Genomic DNA, 21187 nt, shown 5'->3' with positions numbered 1-21187 from the left:
ATCTTCTTGAAGCCTTAACCACACAGGGAAATCACCCAACTTCTCAGGAAGGCCAACAGAAAGTTGCAGCTCTTCCAACAATAAGAGGGACACACGATGGAGACCTGATGTTGCTGGCCATCTCGATCGCATTTTTTTGTCAACCAAGTAACTTTTCAACTACATTTTATTCACGTAACGTCCACTATTTCTGTTACAATGGTTCTTGGAATTAGGCCCTCGTATCAGACAACCGCACACTATGCGGAAGATACAAGATTTACCTATATAAACTGAAACTGAAGAATTTTACTTCGTTTCTGCATGATTTCAAGCTGACCTCTCATTGCATGCACCAGAGTTTCATACAATTCTCTGATTATCAAGCGGCAAAGGGCTCTGGAACGTTACTGGATGTATTAACATTCACATTGTCAAATACTGTCTCACACAGACAACGACAGCAAAATCACAGGATAGGTTGCTGCACATTACTGTTTCAAGGAAATAGTCAAAATAAGATTCAGGCAGCACGATGATTTTGACTTGAATTGCATAAAAGCATTTTAGATATTAAAATTATAGGTTCAATATGAAGCAGGGTTTTTCTTACACAGCTTTTAAGTTCAGTATTTCAATAATCATAGTCTTTCTGAAAAAAAAAAAAGTTAGTAGCACAGAAGTCTATAAGTTCAAATATTTACGAGATGCTCTTTAAATCAAATACACACCTTTGATCTAGACCCTAACATTCTGAAATCTGGAAGACAAAATACCAGTGTCCCTTCTGGCAATTTTCTATATGCTAAGAAGCATTCAAAGACTTTTCTAAGGGAAAACAAACAAACTTGAAAAATGCAACACTGAGTTGACAACATGAAAGCAACAACCATACTGAGTTCAGCAACATCAGCCTACCAGGGTCAGGAGCTATGGGATGGAATCTGAATACCTTTCACCCTCCTAAACGGCTGACACATCTGCAGAAAGTCTGGCCATAGAACCCCAGGTTAATGGAGCAAAGTCAGCTACTTACACATAGTGGATCCTATTATACTCTTCTATTTTGTTTTTGGAGTTGCAAGACTTCCACGGTCTTGGTGAGATTTTGGTATGATGGGAAAATTAAGTCATTTGAAGCCATCCACACTTTCACACTGGTGAAGACTGTCTTCTCGGGTGCCACAGAGGGACCAAGGTGGGCCAGACTAAACCCAACCTCTAAGGAAGATCTTTCCGCTCCACAAGAAGACAATGCACCAACAACATATCGCATTTTTAAGTTTACCATTTACTCGAGACCTACCACACTTCTGGCACATATGTCTGGAGAATGACACCTATAGTTCACAAGTTCCAAACTCACTATGGTTTTCTGAAGTTGGACTTTAAGCCTTGTAAGGACCACCAAAAGGAAGAGGAATCTTATCCTGAAGCGTGGCAGCTGTGTCTTAGAATAGCACATCTTTAATCTAATGCCATAGCCCTAAATCTGTTCTGGCTCTACAAATGCCTCTAGTTATTTCATTTTTATCAGTGAAGAAAATGAAATAAAAAGTATTTCATACTTAACACCAAACAGAGCATGTTATCCCAGAAGACGTGCTTAAATAATTTAGCTGTTAAAAGAATCTTTAACTATAAATGTACTAAATTCCAGCACAAAAGATTAACTACAAAAGAAATTAACACTGCCTTAGGAAAGAGAGATAACATTTTTCTAAAGCATTTCTAAAGCTTTTTGATATGCCATTTTTTAGAATTATATCTGGCAAGAACTAATATTTTTAAATGAGACTTTCAGAGCTGCTCAAATTGCAAAGTAACATTTGCGCAAGTTTGAGAATTCTGTGGAACGTGTTTTGCTCCAATTAAAAAAAAAAAAAACAATATAAAATCTTTACTTATTTAAAGAATAAATACTTAACAATCAGAATTTACCAATAACAAAAAGATACTCAAGTAATATTCGCCTAAAAAATGTTGCTCCTGGTTTTATCAACAGCTTTGTCACAACATATCAAAGCAAAATAACATTTTCTCCCCTCAACGATGTAAAAGTTTCCAGGGCTTTCTCGCCAGTGGAAGCAGCCTGTTTGCATTCTCCTATACAAACTGACAAGCTAGTGATACAGTACATTAAAAATTCTCTGTAGTATTGACTGCCTGAAGCTGACGCTCCCTTGCTAAATGCAGCGCAGTTCAATTAACAGCTCTTCAATATACAATTTAATTTTTCTTTCATCTTGATCCACAGCTGAGCACGAAATGAGGAATGCTGGAATAGAAGTACTTTAAATATTGAAGCAAGTGTTTAGAAATAAATCTATCAAACTCGTAATGATTTCTGTCATAGCAGGACCAAACAGAGCTGAGTGTCGGGGACTTTGGGGTCTGTGCGTTGTTTTTCTCGGCCTTGCAGGGCTGTGAATCGCTGATGCACGGGAGGGCTCCAAAAGCTCCTCCAAGGACCGCAAGAGCTTTTCCCTTACCGCACCGTTCTTAGGGAGCGGACGCACACTTTGCGGCCGCCAATTTATAAAGGAAAGCCTTTTGCATTTAAAAATCCAACTTATCATTAATGGCACCAGAAATTACTCCAGAATTATTAATATTTCTCTCATTATTTAAAAAGGCAACCAGACCGAGAAGCACATGGCACCACTCTCCATTGCCAAACCTGCACTCAACTGTGGCGCAACCAATTCTGGGTTGAAAAGGAAATATTTAATGCGTAAACACTACCCTAGATACCATTTTTCCCCCTGCAGTGTAGTACCCTTCAAATTTTCTCTAGGTAGTCATGCCATTTCACAGGAAAATGTAAGGTTAATTTAACCAGGACAGAATGAAATATTGCATTTCCAAGATACTCTAAGTGGGACACTGCTGAGGGAAGCTATTAATATCTCTTACAGCGTGCATGCTCAAGGAAACATTGTGAATCGGCTCATTTCTCATAGGTATACTACACGGCTTTCAAAATGGTAGGATTTACTGCTGTTCATCAGAAAGGAAAACGCTCCAACACTCTGCTTTAAGCTGGAGGTGTTTTCTACTCTTTAAAAGTATTCACAAAGCCAAGGTTGACCAGCCTGAGCAAGAGGTGCGGGGCAAAGCAAGAGGATCTGCTGAGCGAGAAGAGTAACCCGCTTCAGATTAATTCGGTCAAATTGCCTTTTCTCCATTTAGACACTAACGCATAGTGAAATACATAGGTTTACCTCACTTGGATCCACATTGATAATGGTATTAGTTGGGTTGCTGAGGTTTTATTCTTAATTGTTACACTTTTTTCTTCTTCGTGTATTTTTAATCATCTTATCTACATTATAACTTTGAATACTGAAAAAAAATCTCTTTAAGATTAACTGGTCTCCTTATTGTAATCTTTTCCTTTTTGCCTTTATTTCTAGTCCTGCATTTCTAAAACAGTATCTCAGTACTGTATTTTAAATTGTCATAGAAATAACATTCAGCATTTACAGTAATTAACTCATCATTACTTTGAATAACTACACTAATTGGTATGCTCTACAAACCTGCAACACTGCAGAATTAAAAATAAACATAACAAAGATATAATTTACAACTAATCTATATTTACAATTAAAGTTAGTTTCAAGATTTATTTCATTCTATTACTTTTTATTAGCTACAGTGGACAGTAAATGGGGTGTACCATGTTCTGCTTTGCAAACACCTAGATTATAAAACATAATTACACAAATTAATTAGAAACAAGTACATACATTCATGTCTTTGTTTGTAGCCAGAACATGTTTAACACGACTACATTGACGAGCAGTTCTGAAAAATCACAAGACAGTATAACCAAGTGAAATTGTGAAGCTCCCTGACCACACAAGGCACAAACGTCACCTGGCCCAGAGAGGGTCACCACACTCAGCTCTCCTGAGGCCCTGTTTGGACATTGCAGGTACCATTCAGGTTGTTCTTCTATATGGCAGATTAGCAATTCTGTGAGACCTCTGAACACCCCACGTACCACAGCAGAATACGAGTCCAGACTGAAATTCTCCCTGAACTGGATCCTGTACTTTGTTTCCCACCTATTCTGAAGGTTTCTCTGATGTCTAAGGGTCCAAGGTCCCTTCAGTTCTGCTCACTGGTCACATCCTTACCCTTTCATAAAGCTCAATACTCACAGGAACCTGATTATCCTAAGGATCTTTATCCTTCTTTAAAATTTGCTTCTACTCTATGGGACCAAATGTTATTGGACACGGGCGGGCAGACAGGGCGACTGAGCTGCCTCGGTTCCCTGGGACGTCAGACCCTCCAGGAAGCACCAAAGTCATTTCTATGTTCCCTTTTAAAACAAAAAAGAGTGTTTATTTCTTTGTTGAGACCAGATCTGCACCTGCTGCACCCTACTCGGAGTGTCTATTGCTACGATAAAGTGCTACAGCATTTCAAGCATGCACAAAGCTCGTGTCAGCAAGATGCACTTACTTCAGTTCCTTTTCGGCAAAACTATAAGCTTTTTTTTTTTTAGGAATTTAATTGCATCTTCATAAAGAGTGTCTACCAATACAACTAGGCTGGATCAGATACACTTCACCATTCTACTCTGTTGTCAAGAATCTATAGCATAAAACTAATCTAAGATCTCTTTTGAAGGTGCCTCAAATGTTTAATACCTTTAAGTACAAATAGCTCTTTGTCATCACAACCAACAAATATTCAAGGCCTAGGAGATGTAAAAATATTTCTCTTAAAACCAAACTACAGTCTGATCACAATATGTCCCATATAAGAATTAGAATTACCAAAAGACCAGAACTACCGCACGAATCACACAGCTGGCAACTGTATATTTATTAGTAAGGACCTATATATATTTATTATTACAGGACCTGAAAGAGGCATCTACAAAGTATTTTACAAGCCTAAGGTAAAGACATCCTACTTTGTTTTCGTACTCAAAATAAAACCAGTTTTGACACTTATGAAAACAAAACTTATTTAGTTACATATTTATGCTCATTTTTCCTTTATTCTTTATATGCTAGGATTAGCTATTCAAGATTTGTTTAGGTGGTTCAATGCTTGTTTTGCGTGTGTCCAGCAAAAACAAACCGACAAACACAACCTCAAACATCCCCTTTGTTGTGCTAATTCAATAATTCTATTGGATAAGCAAAGTCTATAGTTGAGGTTCATGCTGTATCACAGTGATCTCAAATAAAATACAGGAAAGAAAAAGTTTAGCACACCGTTGTTTATTTTTATACGCCGAGTAATGAAGCTGCTTCTGCAAAACAATGCGCTGAGTATCTCTTTTTGGAGCAAGTTTATAGCAGTTTAGTGCAAGAATCATGTTTCCAAAGTAACGTTTCTACTCTGAGCATCCCCTCACCAACAGAGAACAACTAACAGAACAGGAGTTGCTGCTTAGCAAACACAAAGACAGCGTTTACCTGTCCACTGGAGGGGCAGCATTGTGTCTCATTCACTCTGGTTCAGAGTTATCACATGGCAAGTCACAAGCAAAAATCCAAATGAATTTTTAACAGGACAAATTGCATTCAGCAATAATCCACGCTTCCCCTCTAGCACAATTGGGAAAGCGCACACGTGAGGTGCTTTCTTCTGAGACATAAACCAGAAAGGAGCAAAATAAAGATTTTAAATTACCTCACTTGATAATGAAAGGGTAGTTGTATCTTGTGTGAACTCCCTCAACACAGCTCTAATAAATCTCAGTAACACAGCTCCACATTTAAAGGGAAAAAAATAAAAGAAAGCAGCACAGGAGAGTACAATCACCTTGCCATGTTCGACATTAAATAATATAAATTATGGCAGGTACCATACCATTTGCAAATTAAGTGTGGACAAATGGCTGCAGTCATATAAGTAAAGTTCTGCCCTTTAAAAACAATTGTCATGCATATAGGTATTTAGAAGACTGACCCAAAACTCTTCATGGCAATGGAAAATGAGTATTGTCAGTGGGCTTTGGAAACAGATTTTTTAATGACTAAGATATATAGATATAGATAGATAGAGATATATACATGTTACTTTGAATAGCAGCACACTGATTTACCTTAGGTTTACAGCATCTTCTTAAGTATCATACATATTTTCAGCACAATGGAACCGTGTCTATTTGCCCTAATGCCTTAGCCAACTGGATTAAATAAGCAGATAATAAATCACCTTATTCATACAAAAATAAGACTATCTGGGACAAACCAAAGGTTTCAGTTGTGAGTTTGTGACATTAGGTAAAGAACCGTGACCGTTTTGAACCACTTTCTCCTTGGACACACGATAAACAACAGTTCTCACCAGGCACGACTACAATGGAGATTTTGAAAGCAAGCAGTGCAATTTCTCGCAGCTAGCACTGACTATCACAAAGTGAGACAAAAGATAAAGTACCAGGTTATTAAAGAGAAGTCCATGGGATCACGCAAAGTCTAGTAGTATTCTGTCCTCAATTCAGCCCCTCCAAGGACAATTATCAGGATAAAAGGGAACTTAAGGATGAGGAAAAATTACAAAAGACAGCAAATTAAGCAAAAAATATGATGCTTTGGCTTTATATTAAATAAAAGGTTTAGAAATATCACTGACAAGCAAACAAAACAGTACCTTTTGAGCACTCTGCTTGGTAAGTCTACTTCCTATACATCTTCTGTGCTCCTGTTAAACTCCACCTATGTTTATGTCATTTATGCTGCTCTGTAGTCATATAAGCGGGGTAATTATCTTCAGTTTTATAAACTATTGTGGATCATGAACCAAGCCAGTGCTGCTCTGGACGCCCTCACACTAGTCTCTTGTCACTATACAAAGCTGTTAGTGATGCAGCAATGAGCATCCTTTCTTTTTTCAATGCATAACAATTACATAGAGTTGTACTACACAACTCTGGAGTTGCTCTTTTCCTACTCTGCTACACTCAGTGTTAAAGTAGAACTGATACAGACCTCAACACTTTTGTCTTTATCAACAAGTATTCTTTAAACATTACCGTACTGTCACAGCACTGCAGGTAGATGCAGCACAGTTTCAGAACCAGGGAGAAAATCATCTCTCTACATTGTCTCCTCCATTCTAAGCTCAACCAAGAGAAGTTCCTCTACTTCAAAAGGTTCATCTAACATACTGACAGTGGTTACAAGCCTAAGAAAACAAACACGTCTCAAAGAATTCATTCTTCACATTGCAGGCTACGTGACCCAGCAAACTAAACTCTGGCATCTGAAAATATTTATAACTCCAAAAGCATGAATGCTCACACATCTCTTGGGTTTAGTTTTCATTTCTAACCAATTTTCAGAGTGAAGGCCCATTTTGCAATCATATATGACACAGAAAACCAAGAAAAGAACACAACACATACTAGGTTAGCAACAAGTGTACATTTCAGGTGAAGAATAAGAGCACATTTTACTATGAAGCATGCAGTTTCTTTAAAGTGTTGAGAAACCTACGACCATTCAATTATTGCCAGCTAACATACTGTTTACAAATAGCAGATACTCCATCCTGTTCACTTCTGATAACAAAACAAACTAATAAAGCTGGTTTTCTACTGTGAAAAATCAATTATGTGGAAATCTGTGAGGTCTGGAACATACACATTAGTTCTTTGTTTCCTTTTTCTAAAATTAAAGCAAAGAACCAACGCGGGGACAAAAACGACCCGCCGGATTTCCCCATAAAAAATGATCGCAGTCCATATTAAATCATTAGCGAGACACAACGCCGCCTGCTCCGTTTTAAAATGCAGAGAGCGAAGCTCATTGCCGAAGCAAAAGAGGACCAGTAATGCAATTACCAGGCGGTGCCGGGGCAGCGGCGCTAACGCCGGGACTGACACGGCCGGGCTGGCGGCTCCCGGGAGCCCCGCTCGAGACCGCGCTCCCTCTAATTGGTTCCAAAGCACAACCCAGCACCGCCAGCCTTCCTCCGGCCCAGGAACCCTAATTTCCACACCACTGTAAAGAGTGTTTGCAAACAATACAAACAGGGTAATAAGAGGCTAGGTGGGTAATTAATGTGGTTACAAAGCAGCTTATTTGCATTTTTATTTAAAACGGCCTTCTTTAAAAAGCAGCTCAGATTTCTTTTTGCAAAAGGAGCCTTGGTTAAGGAATAGAGTGGTAATTACTCTCTTTAGGGGTTTTTTTTACGCTGCCTTTAGGGAATTAGAATGAAAAGATAAGCAGAATTATAAAGGGAATCATGTAAAATATGAAATGCACTATAAACACTTAGTACTGTATTTACCATAAGCTAAGCTTGTCTTCTTCATTAATGGAATATATTACAAGCTTATGTTACAATCAGATTAATTGTGAAGATGGTTTAAAAGAAACGATAACCAGACCCTTGAATTCCCCCTCTCCCAGAACTGAGAGCCAGAAATCCAGTCTATGTAAGAATGCGTGGACTACAGTAAATGAGTTTTCAATGTCAACAACACTAAATAGTTCTAGAAAACACATTCTGAGAAAGGTTCAGAAAAAGATCAAACCAAAGTTACGCTAGTGTATAGAAAGCAGCAGTGAAAAGCAAACTCCTCTGCACCCTATAAACTAAACTCAACATACAAAAAGCTATGGTTTTTTTGAAGGTAGCCATCTACAGACAGGTTTTTAATATTGCTGAGCAAATGGTATTTCCTAGTGCCACTCAATTGAAGGCTGAGCACGAAGTGCAGTTTTAGAGGGGTTATTCTTGTTTCTTCTTGGGGAGGTGTCTTAATTTTGTGTTGAAAAACTCATACCACGTTCAAGTAGTATTAGTAGAAAGCTCTACACGCGGTAGGGATTTTGTAACTCATATTTCCACATTAGGAACACCAGGGCTGTGATAAAGAAACAGTTCACCAAAAAGATCACCTTAACATTTCTATGTATAAAACTCTGCAGGCTGGAAGAGAAAAAAACAAGTAATAGTAAGATACTGTGATTTCTTTCAAAGTACATTTTATAATTATTCTTATTAATATTCTTATAATTCTTTATAATAATTTATTCTTATTATTCTTTATAATTATTCTTATATAATTATAATTATATATATATATATGTAGCAGATGTTGGAAGGTGAACAGAAGTATGAGCGCTGAAGTAATTTAGTCAACTCAGAAGTCAACTTGGTCTTTACTGAATGGCAATCACGGGAAATACATGACGTTAGAAACTTTGAAATCTCATAGCTATGAGAGTGCTCTGTTGGTTTCTATCAGCTCCCTACAGCATTATGAATTTCTACATTAACACAAAATTCCAATCCAGACTAGAAATCTTGAATTAAATACAGAACGTGGGGTAAACCGTACGTTCCCAGACCATTTATTCACCACCTCATTCAAGCACAGTCTCAGGAACAATGAGTCTCTTCTACAAGGCACAAAACCAAAAGCGGATAAAGTGACCAAAACGTTGCAAAAAATTCTTCCTGAATGGACTGGTTAGGTTTGCTGGTTCTGTTCTTTTTTGTCGTTGGTGGTTGGTTTTTTGTTTGTTTCAAAAATGAAACCCTCTCTGGTTCTGTTCCACCACAGTTGTTGAACTCTGGCCATTCTGAACAAAATTCCACAGTGCTAAACCCCTTCAAATCCCTCTCCACCTTGATGGTCTTAACTAAACTTTCTCCTGCATTTATTACTTACATTAAAAAGTATTCTCTGCTTAAAGACATGCCAACAACATAAACCAGAAGTGTAACTACAAAACTAAAAACACTACAAAATGTTTATGTCTATTTCCTTAATCTGAATTTAGTAAACAAGAACTGAGTTCCCAGAACACTTGATACTAAATCCTTTGCTTGCTCTGACTACAATGGAAGTCTATGTGACTATGCGGGGTAGTGCGTATAAAGTAAATCTCTGCAGAGTCCAGAACTGAAATGCCTTGGGCAGTGACCTAAGCTATTCTTGCCACATACTTTTCCCATAAATTGTCACATACATATAAAGAATTAATATTAATGATCCAGTAACCAAAATTCTGTACCACTGAGTGCAGTATAACAAAAATCAAATACTGACTTGATATATCTGTAGTCCTTTTCAAGTAGATGAAAGCTAAAATAGTCACATTTTTAAGAAGTATTTTCCTTTTTATCTACCGTCACTTCAGCATTCACTTTATTTTGAATGCCAGCCATCAACTGGAAGCACAATAAAAACATTTTCGAGAACCATATTAAGAAATAAAATACACATCAAGTTAATTAAACATTTTGAATTTCTCTCTGTTTACTGGATATATGGGCTATATAAGGTCCCAAATGCTTGGAAAATGCCCTTCAAATCCTTTAAAGCCTCCTGCACTCACTCACACTGACTGGCTTTATATTTCATAGATGTCTTTAGTTTAGCATATCAGTGTATTTATCTGGATAATAAAACTCTATCTTAATACAGAAAGAGTGCAGAGCTAACTACAGCTGAAGATGTAGGTACGAACGGTTCAGCTGTAGGCAGTATATCAACTCTCATAACTAAGTTAGATCAGTATTCAGAAGGATGCCCAACTCTGAAAGCCAGGGGCTTATCACATCTGCTATATAATTCAGGCTCTGTTTTACAGTGGTTTCATTACTAACCATAAAAACTGTAACAGTGGAACTGTATAAACAAACTGAACAGTGTTTTTACTGTAAAACATGAATGTAATATAAATATTTGCCTTTTCCTTTTCTCAGCATCTGTAATGAGAGAAAATTCATGCCATATGTTTATAGTGTACAAAAAAAAAAGATCTCAACAATTAACCCATGTAAATGTTGGTTAAACCGTTTAATGTTTTTAACTTTGAGTGGGATTTCTTTTCTTCTCAAAACGCTAAAAAGCCTCCTTGCTCTTGTCAGTGGCTGCATTCACTGATTTTCAGCTGCTTTCAGAGATTAATCCAGCAGAAGAACCTGAAGATCACAGATTCCTCACTGGTAACAAGATCAATAGCTCTGACAGGCTGAGATGTGTCCACATGGATAGCTGCTGTCCCAATATACAAGCCTAGAAACTGAATGAAACGCCAGAAGACTTCAAAATACAAAAGCCACTGCTCTCCAGCTTCTTATATTAACAGAGCGTATTAGCAGACTGCAGGGCGTTTTGTTTTCCTTAGGGCTGCATATGCATGCTGCTACTGCTTTAGAACTATATCTACCATTCTTTAACTATTGCATCTATATCTGGAAAATACTTTGCAGCACGGATCACCCTCCTCAGGCCTCTCAGCTGAGCAGCTTATTCACAGAACATATGGAATACTTAAACATTACAGCCAAAGTCTGGTCGTACTTCCACACTGTTCTCAACCAGCACCAGTACCGGTTAAGGTTTACACCGCTAGTAACACGAGGTCCTTTTCCATTGCAATTGCAATTAATTAAAAGATCCCTTCACTTCAGAAACATCCAGATCACACCCTTAAAAATAAAAAGCAAAGCATGATACTCAACGGCAGCTATAATGCTTTATTTTGAGTGTCTGTAGCTGCAAGTGAGAGAAGTTGACAGAGAATTTTCTTTATTGCATTACGAGTTAGCTTAATAAAAGATACTGCCTCCTCCTGCAAGGCCTTTTCCCCATAGCGAGGTTTGGATAACTACTTTTATCTCGATTCTTCAGCAAAGTCTCTATTCAGAGCACTGAAAGATGAAATATGTCTATACTTCGCAGGCTTTTATAACTGTGTATTACACAGTGATGCCACGTGGGCCAATAATATATATTTTAGAATATCATGCTTTGAAGCAATACAATTCTTTATTACAAAACACCACAATATTTGAAATAATGTTTTCACAGAAATGCACGTGCTCCACCAGTATGATATTCTGAAATACTTTCTGTTTTGAAGAGATTACTTTAAGAGCTTTTGTTTATCAGCACTTTGAAACTCTTTCATTCTATGCTAACAGGCTGTGTCTCCATTCAGTATTTATGCATCCGTACGGCCACCTCACATGCATGCTTCGTTTTGTTCCATAAATGAAATTCTGCCACTAGTCATTCACGTAAGTTAATTCCAAGAACAACTTATTGTGCTGGTTCTAATGTAATCTTACATAGTCTTGGTATGGAAATCCTGTACTAACAGCCTGACCGATTTACAGAAAAATCTCACAAAATTAACATAGAAATAGATAGAAATAGATAGGAAATTTTGTCTTCTGTATCAAGAAGCGCATCCATTAGTATCAAGAGATTAAGACGGAAGAATATTGTACAAAGCTATTCTGTATTCTACACATGCACGCAAAAAAATGGTAAACCCAGGACACCGGCGGAGCCGGACGGACCGGCCACGGGACACCGGCAGGGGGACACCGGGATGGGGGGGACACCACACCAACTTGACACACGGAAACTGTTGCCTGCATTCCCTGTAAATGTGGCCAATGTGCTTCTTGCCTTTCCGCGCTTTGCAAGATCACAATTGGAATACAGAGAGGTTTTAATTTCATTCCGTTACTTAATCAGCAAGAATATAAAGCACTCCTTAGGGGGAGAATCCTTTGGGGAAAGGAATACAGCAAGGAGACATTTATTTTGTTGTTTTTCTTCATAGCGATTCTCTCTTCTCTTGTCACATCTCTACCTTCTAAGTTTCTACATGTAAAGGAAACCCAAATTTTCTTTTTACAGATTAATCTGATGTAGCCATAGGCTTAACACAGAGGAATAATTACAAATGAAACATTGTACTTTTTATTTAACATTAAACTTACAATTTATCTTTTAACATCTACTTCCAAGACTGTTTGACAGGAACAAATAAACGAGAGCTTCTTGGCAAGGAAAGCTGTGATTTATGGGATATTTTATTCATTCATATTCTCAAGAATTTTCTTGAGAACACCGCTAACATCTGGAGCTACGCAGTCTTATCCAAACACTCTGCTCAGACTCAATTACAAAATTATATCAATAATAATGTAAAATAAATTACCTAGCTTCTCTTCCTGGAGCATAGATCTCAATGCTCGTCAGAGCGACTATGTGTACAAACAGCACCGTAGTGTTTTTCATTAAGCCTTAAAGTCAATTAAGCTACGAATTGGAACAATCATTCCTCCTTTGCAAAGTATTGATATTTTTTCTTGGCTGCTTTCAGGCCTTTTCACTACTCAGGGAGAGATTTATGTTTGACAATTTCTTTCTGATTAAAATGAATCATAACTCTAGAATTCTAATTTCCTCTTTTCTGAGCAAGAAATTATCAAACAGTTTTAAATTGATATAGAATGTCATCGTGCGTGAACAACATTCATTTTCAAGATATCGAGTGTTAAGCCATACTGATCTCTTTTTATCTGCTGCTTTTACTGCTTTCTCTTTTCTCTCTATATATACACATGTATGGATATAAAACATTAGATTATACCAATATAATCAATTATACCTCTCTATAAATTTCTATTTGACAGATTAGCTAGACCAGTCACATTAAAACCTGTCACAACTCTTTACATAAGGTAATTACCCTCTCTTTGCAGTATGAGCAAAATTCTGCTATAGTGTAGAAAGAAAATAACTGGAATAGTGCAGGTCACAAACAAATGTCACTTATCTACAGTAATTAGCAAGCTTATACGGATAATCCCTACTCAAATGACTCAAACTCTATAAAACAGCTCTTTAGACATAAATTGTTAAAAACAAGGGTTTCTAGATTTATCTCCAACAGCCAATTAAGATCAGCTTGAATTTGGTTCTTTAAACCTAACGGCAGCTAATCCGAAAGATCTTATTTACTCCCATTATTCCCTGTTTTCTCAAAGTCTTAACAGTCGCGGGTTTTTTTCAAGCCATTTAGCCATCCCATTTTCTCCCTATGAACTTGTTTTTCAGCGTTCACTAAAATCAGACCAACTCTTCTTTTGCCCAACAACTTCATTTACAAGCCCAACAAGCCCAAGGAGCAGCTGTTTTGCTGCAGACACGCACTTTACAGCGTTCCGGACAAGGATGCTGCAAAGAGCCTCACTAAGGGAACGAGCTGGATGCTTTCCCTAAGTGCTGTTACATATGCTGTGCTTCATTTTTACTGCCACATTACAGTAGGTTTGGGTTTGTTGGTGTTGTTGTGGTTTGGCGGTTGGCTTTGGATTTTTAATTACTTTTTTTTCAATATGAATTTCAGGATTTGATAATACAGACCATCAGTTAGGTAACTTGATCAAAACTTGAAATAATAACAATTTTTAATTATCTTCCTGCAAAATAAGCAGAAGTCTCTTTTGCATCACACAACAAAAAGAATGAGAAAGGAAATATTCTGGCAGACATTTGAACCTCAAGAACTAAGGCACACCGTCCCACAGAAAAGCAGCATAGGATACACACTGATTTTGGGAATACACCAATTTTACTGCCGACAGACCACACTTGTGACACATAAACACACTAGAACTCAGTATGGCAGGGATATTTTTAGTTATAAAAGTAGAGCTCATGCAGATCAGAAGAAAACGGAGTTCGGACATTCGGCCGAAGAACAGGCAATTATTTACCAAACTTCCACCACGTTAAATATTGAAGGAATACGATATCTATAGTGCAGCTTGGAGACTGTCTCAAAAACTTACAAGAACACAGAAAACAAGTTGGTAGCACCAGTGCTGCCAGAAGTACGACCTGAGTAACATGAACATGAAGCTTTGTGAGGCTGCATCCTAAACAGCTGTATTTAGCTTAAAAATGGTTCCAAACTGAGAAGTAAACCGATTTCAATACTGTTCCTTCCCCTTGGAACAAAGGAGACAAAATACTGTGGATACTTTAAAATTCTTTATAGCAGGATATTTACAGCTAGATCTTGAGAATTTGTCCGCACCATCCATAGGCGGTGTTAACATTTTTCTTGAAGCCTTAAATTTTAGGCAAGACTTTCCATTTAACAGCTCCCTGCTCTGTAGTTACACCTCTAAGCTAGAAATAAAACTTTTTCATCAATATTTTAATATTAGTATCAATCAAATTAATCTTTGTCTCTTTGTTTTCAGTAACTGACTTTGGAGCAGGTTTCTGCGTTTGTTTTCCTCAAAATCGCTTACAATTTGATGTAAATTTTAAGCATCTTGTAATTCATCAACTAATTCTCTCCTGGTTACACACTCCAAGTAATTAAAGTTCAGTAATAACTTATTCTTTCTGCTCCAGCACCTGCATTTCATTTGTTTATTTTCCCAGAGTCATAAATCTGAGGGACTGTCAAAGTGCCATAATATTAGTGCAATAATCAAAGTTAATTAGTCCCTCTCAATAAACAACAACAAAGCCATTACAAAGATGCATTGAAGGTTTTCCAGCTACCCAGTTTACCGATGAGATTCTTTTCTGAACAATTAGAATTTGAAAACTTAGGAAATAAATGCAGTGTTTCTGAAGTAATTCAACCTTCACTGGTCTTCATTCAATTAACAATTCATTAACTTTTGGTGAGATAATGTAGGTATTAAGACAAGTACTCCTGAATTCCCATTGCCTTCAAAGTGCTCAGTACGCTTAGAATTAGAGTTAATGGGATATTTTTAAAATAAAAGGTACTCAAACTGCCTTATTTTAATTACATAAAAACCCATCTATATAGCTGTATTTAGTTGGACTACTAAATTCAAAAGACTGAATATAACCAAACCCAGATCTATTGAAAGAGAATGGATAGCCATGCTTGCCCCTGTTGGAATTATCTCGGAATACCATGCTACTGAGGAGAAAACAATAAATAAATACATGTTTTAAAAGAGCTTTAATGTTAAGTATTGAAGGGAAAAGGAAGAGATTTCTCCCTCCCCGTCCTTACTGTAAATCATTACCATCATCTGGGCCAGAGGAAAGGCCTAAGACCAAAGACTGCTTCTTGAATAAACTTGTGGTTACAAAAAAATCAGCAATATTATAAACATCACTTATTTAGAAAGACTTACTTCTAAGTAAGCACTGTTTGGTTTGCACTAATCAACAGTATAATCCTCTGTAGACAACTTATGTGTAAATATTAATACTACTGAGAGCTCTCCAGTATCATCTGAGAACAGTTGAAATATCTTCAGAGCTTGGGAAATCAAGCTCAAATACTCATCACTAATTTTATCAGGAAAGAAAGAAAATTCCGAGAATCTGAGCCTGCAGTTTATTATTCAAGTAAAGTTTATAGGGTTGTGTCAAGTGATTATCTCCTGGGAGTCAGCAGTGACAGCAAGCTCAGACAAAACTGCCCTGCAGTCCTTACCAGCAAGTGATTGGGGGGCGAATAAAGTAAGAACACTAAATTTTGATAAGGGCCTTAGAAGAGCAAAAAAAAACCAACAACAACAAAAAACCAAACAAAATAAATAAATAAAAAACACCAAAAATACAACATCAAAATAACAAAATGGGAATGGGGAAGGAAGAGGGAGGAAGTTATGAGCCAAAGAGAAACAAGATAATAGTACTGAAGGCTGCTTGACAAATTGGAAGACGAAAGAAAGAGGGAAGAAATAGGAAGCAAAAAGCACTGAGACAGACTGATGGACCAGGAGGGAAACATGCTTGGCTTCAAAAAATGTAGGAATGATCCTCTGGAATCTCTCACCATATGAAAACTACGGGCAAAACAGCATCTAATATCCGCACGTGTATGTTCTCCTTCAGTTAGTGATACGCTTTGGTTCTGGAAATGTCCTGTTCTATGAACTATGAAACATGCCTCAGTGGTTCAAACATTTTTGCCCTTACAAAGCATCCATATGTAATATCAAGCACTGCAGTCCAATACAGTCACATGAAATTATAAATCTCCATCACTGATATGCCAGTGACTGAACAGAACATTACGAAATACTAATATATTACAAAAATTAAAACTACAAAATTCTTCTTCAGATTCTAGCATGGCAACGTAATATCTGTTTAACTGCTTGTACTGCACGAACTCTCTACACGTCTTGAAAAACACCGCTTAGTGTTGGACACCATATACATTCACTTACCCATTCCGCAAGAATGCGTTGCACAGCGTCGCTGCCTCGTGACGTATTTCTGCAGGCCAGGATAACATGCGCCCCATGCAGTGCAAGAGACTTTGCCGTTTCAAAACCTATGAGAAGACATTTTCCTAGTCAGAAAACATCTCAGTAACAAAACAGAGCTATAAAATTATCTGAAAAGGTGAACCAGATGCTTAAGTACACTACCTGCAAGGCTACCTGCAGTCTGACTACCTGTCTGATAGTCACCTGGACCCAGCTTTTAAGAGCACATATGAAAAAAAGGTAGATACTTGAATTTGAGCAGGTCTTTGGGACTATAATTGTATATATTTCCTGCAAAGAGGCTTGGGATCTTCAAAAAGTAGACTCAATTTCTCTGCATCGGTGTCTTCAGCTGTTAGAAGAACAGCATAATACATACTCCTTACTGGTTGACTGTGAAGAATGAGCCATAAGGTGAGACTGCAGAATTATTATGCCTGATAACATCCCACTGAAAGTGATGGAGTAGTCTAAACCAGCACTGAGCTCTTTGGATGCACCATTAGCCTCTGATTCATCAGTCTGAGGACACACGGGAGGGATCATGCAATGGGACGTGTGAGGGAATACAAATCAAAATCACATGGAGATACCTCCTGTTCCTGATCCAAACTCCAGCCCACCTGTGGGACAGTGCTGCAAAGACATGGGGACCAGAGAACCAGCCCCATGTCAGACCGTTCCCAGGAGGGGATTGTCAAACCCATTCTTAGTAAACAAGACTGTGCCTAAGGAGATCTGTAATCTACATGTATGTTTTATTAGCCATGCACTTTGACATCTTTGCTAAAACTTATATTATCTGGGTAAAACCAACTTGTTTCTTGTCCCATCATCAACTGATCCATGGAGAATTATTTTTCACAATTGTTCTCATGACGAATAATCTATCAAATACCAAGCAGCTTCTATATATTGATCATAATATCACAGGACTAAAGGGGTCACTGAATACACCAGATGATACAGAGAAAAAAATAATCCGTTCTAAATCTGAAACGAGCGGACAGTTCACACTTTGCTGCAGTTACAGTACAGCATGAATCTAGAACCCCAGGGTGTTTTTGTTCCATCCACAGAACAAAGTTTCACACGGAATTTCTAAATGACTGTACACAATCTTTTTTGCAATACCCTTAACCATTTCTTCCCCATGCTGAATTTGGGCACTTAGTTTTTCCTTTCTTAAAGGAGACTTGAGAGTTCAGAGTAATTTCAGTTTGTTAATTTGAGACCATACTGCAATTTAATGAGATCAGTTCAAATTATGAAACTGTCCACTGAGAACTGTAACTCTTTCCACTTTGAAATCACCTGCAAGTCTGTAAGCGTACTGTTCCACTGTTCAACTCATTAATGAAAAGCTGCATAGAAGTTGGTCCAAAGTAAACTTAATTTAATTGAAAAAAATCTGTGAGACTTTACAGCAGGAGATGATGAGTTCTTGGGAGCACAGAACACCCAGAAAGTGCACATAAAGTAGGTGAGCAACTACGTATTTGTGATGTATTCACCAGTATCACTGGATGCCCATCTGCATGGAGAACCGTAACAATGACAGAAACTTCCATCCACTTGAAAGAGGAATAACGTGGCATAACAAGTTCCAATTAGACAAGCTTAAAGTAGAAAATGAAGAATCAAACTGAAATGCCCAGCAATTTAAGTGTGTGCAGAAGTAAAATACAACAGGTATTTGCTTTAGCTTTGTGACATTTAGAGCATGTTCATGTTTTCCTTTTAAAAATTGTTTACCAAAAACCTATTAAGATGGGCTGTCTCACTTCCAAAAAACCCTGGAGCAACAAAATTCAGTTACAGCACAAGACATAACTTACATTATAGGAACAGCAGACACCAAGACAATTTATAACATTTTCTGCAATTACATACTTACGGTGTTTAAGCCCAAGCAATTTTCTTGTACCTCTTTTAAAGCCATTCATTGTAGGAAGCAACATTAATTACCCGGGTAATTCATTGCATACACATGAACTCAGCTACAGCACATGCAAAGCCTTCCCTTGTTCCCAATTCCACTTTAAGTGCATTTCACTAGAATTTTCCTTGTAACTAATGTAAGACATGTTGTAGCAGAGTACTATTAGCCAGCTGTATGCTTCTTGTTTTGCACAAAAACTACACTTATTTTGAGCAGCCTACCATGTGATTATAAACTAGTTGGAATGCCTGGGAATACAGTTTTTCTACTATTATACAAAGATCTAGAGCTGATGGCCAACAGCTAAACATAACGATGTTGGGCTAACTCTACCTGATGTCACATTGTGCAAAATAATAAATTCCACACCATTATCTGTTACAGTTAATAACTCGATTCTCATTATAAAATAAACTGAGAAAGATTGAAACTAAAGCAAGTAAGTTACATGCTGCAAATGTAGTTAATTTTAATAGCACCTTGATTTTTCCTTGCAAACTCAGAGATGAGTGTCAAACGTTCCTCTTTAGGACATACTCACTCTTTTCTGTGCTACCAAAGGACGATTCCTCACCTTTGGCAGACAAGTTCTGAGTGCTTCCATGACATTGTGTGCTTAAAAGCCCCTCTTTTCAGAACCTTCCATTCAAAATACTGCCACGTTAAGTGCTGACATCTCTCCCCATCAGACATTTTAAATTACAAACTCGTTCATTAATGCTCTCGCACTGTAATTAGGACAGTTAGATCTATGTAAAAGTAGAAAAACAAATTCAGGTACTTCAAACGACACAAAGGTTCTGATTCAACTATGGAATTACTGGCTATAGGTAGATCGTATGTAACTATTACTACTTGGTCTTTCTATCACTTTGTGTGGAGCATAATTCATGAGGCATCTTTTCAGACCATCTACCAGATGAAACACATCACGACAAGGTGACACAAGGTCTATGAAGTATCACAGTGCTCACTGGGGTTTCAGTACAATCCACCTACCAACGTGCTTACTCGAGACTGCAGCATTTTTTAGATATGTCCTTAAAACAAATCTTCATAGACCTGAAAGCCCTCATCATGCAGTACAGTTAAGTACCTTTACCATTTATGACACACAGGAGCTTAGAAGAACGCAGCTCTAAGTGAAACACCCGAAACAGTAGTTTGGAAACAACTCAGTGTCCAAGTCCTTTTGTGGCTTGAGCATTTTGTTTCTCCTGCAAAAATTAAGGCTTCTTTCCTCCCCCAGTGTCACAGCTTAAACAGGTGAGGAGAAGCTTCTAGTATAGTGGAAAACTTTTGTTCTTTTAACAAACTTCTTGTGTCAAAATAAGTTTGCCAACAACATTTGCCTTTAAGCAGATGTAGCCACATATTCAATATACAGTAAATTGAAATCTGAGCCTAATACAGGGATTGAGTATTTAAAGCACAAAACTATTTAAACTCCGTAAAGAAAAACCTTGTCTAACTACAAACAACAGTGAATCAAAATCCACATTGAACATGGTTTCATAGACCAAAGTTAAGCCACAAACATCATAAATACCCCAACAACCGTAAAACCTTAAAAACCCCCCAAAACTTTAAGGTTAAATTGAAAGAAAAATGTAAATAGCTATGTTGAAGATGTGAATAACTGACATTCTGTGATTCTGTGCTCTCAGTTCAAGTGCTAGATCCTCCAAGCTTTAATCTGTAAGTTATTTCATAATAAATACTCAGTGTTACGTAAAGATAACGAGAAAGTACTACAACATTAATTGGACCAAGTTTTTTTTCTCAAAACAAACTTGATATTTATTTATATCAGTTACACAAATAGTGAAAGATTTTAAAATGTATACTAGACATTTTACATATAAACTATAAAACAGCTCACAATTTAGGTTAGAAAAAAAAGATGTCTTAGAGAATCAAACACAGAGTTAGGTCCTGTTCTAAAGAGCCCACAGTTTGTGTCATGGTGGAGAGGAACAGATGAGCAGATCAAAAATTAAAATGACACTATTTCAGTTCTGGCAGTCACTCCCCACCTCTGTCTTTGGACAACATGAGATAAGACAATTTGTTTAGTGATGGAGTAGATGAAGATTTTAATACAATAATAGTTTTGGGATCCTGTGAGGAGAACTGAATATGGGCAAGATGCAGTTCGTTGTTCTTTCCAGGGCAAGCAAAGAAAAACAGCAGATAAGAGGCAGCCAGCAAAGGGAAAGACCACAAGACATGGAGGTTTGG

The 21187-nt window shown here is 37.4% G+C and overlaps 1 protein-coding gene across 4 annotated transcripts in view; it reads right to left on the bottom strand.

Moving 5' to 3' along the window:
- Positions 1-21187, bottom strand: part of WWOX (WW domain containing oxidoreductase) — a 471250-nt gene that overhangs the window by 434907 nt on the left and 15156 nt on the right. For all 4 annotated transcript variants that reach the window (XM_065028519.1, XM_065028520.1, XM_065028521.1 and 1 more), the window contains exon 5: positions 16963-17069. In XM_065028519.1, the coding sequence (XP_064884591.1) occupies positions 16963-17069 (107 nt within the window). The remainder of the gene's footprint in view (positions 1-16962; positions 17070-21187) is intronic.

The sequence above is a fragment of the Columba livia genome, chromosome 13, assembly GCF_036013475.1.
Source record: "Columba livia isolate bColLiv1 breed racing homer chromosome 13, bColLiv1.pat.W.v2, whole genome shotgun sequence".
In the NCBI taxonomy this organism is placed as follows: domain Eukaryota; kingdom Metazoa; phylum Chordata; class Aves; order Columbiformes; family Columbidae; genus Columba; species Columba livia.
The sequence above is the reverse complement of the archived record's forward strand: the minus strand, read 5'-3'. Positions and strand labels throughout refer to the sequence as shown.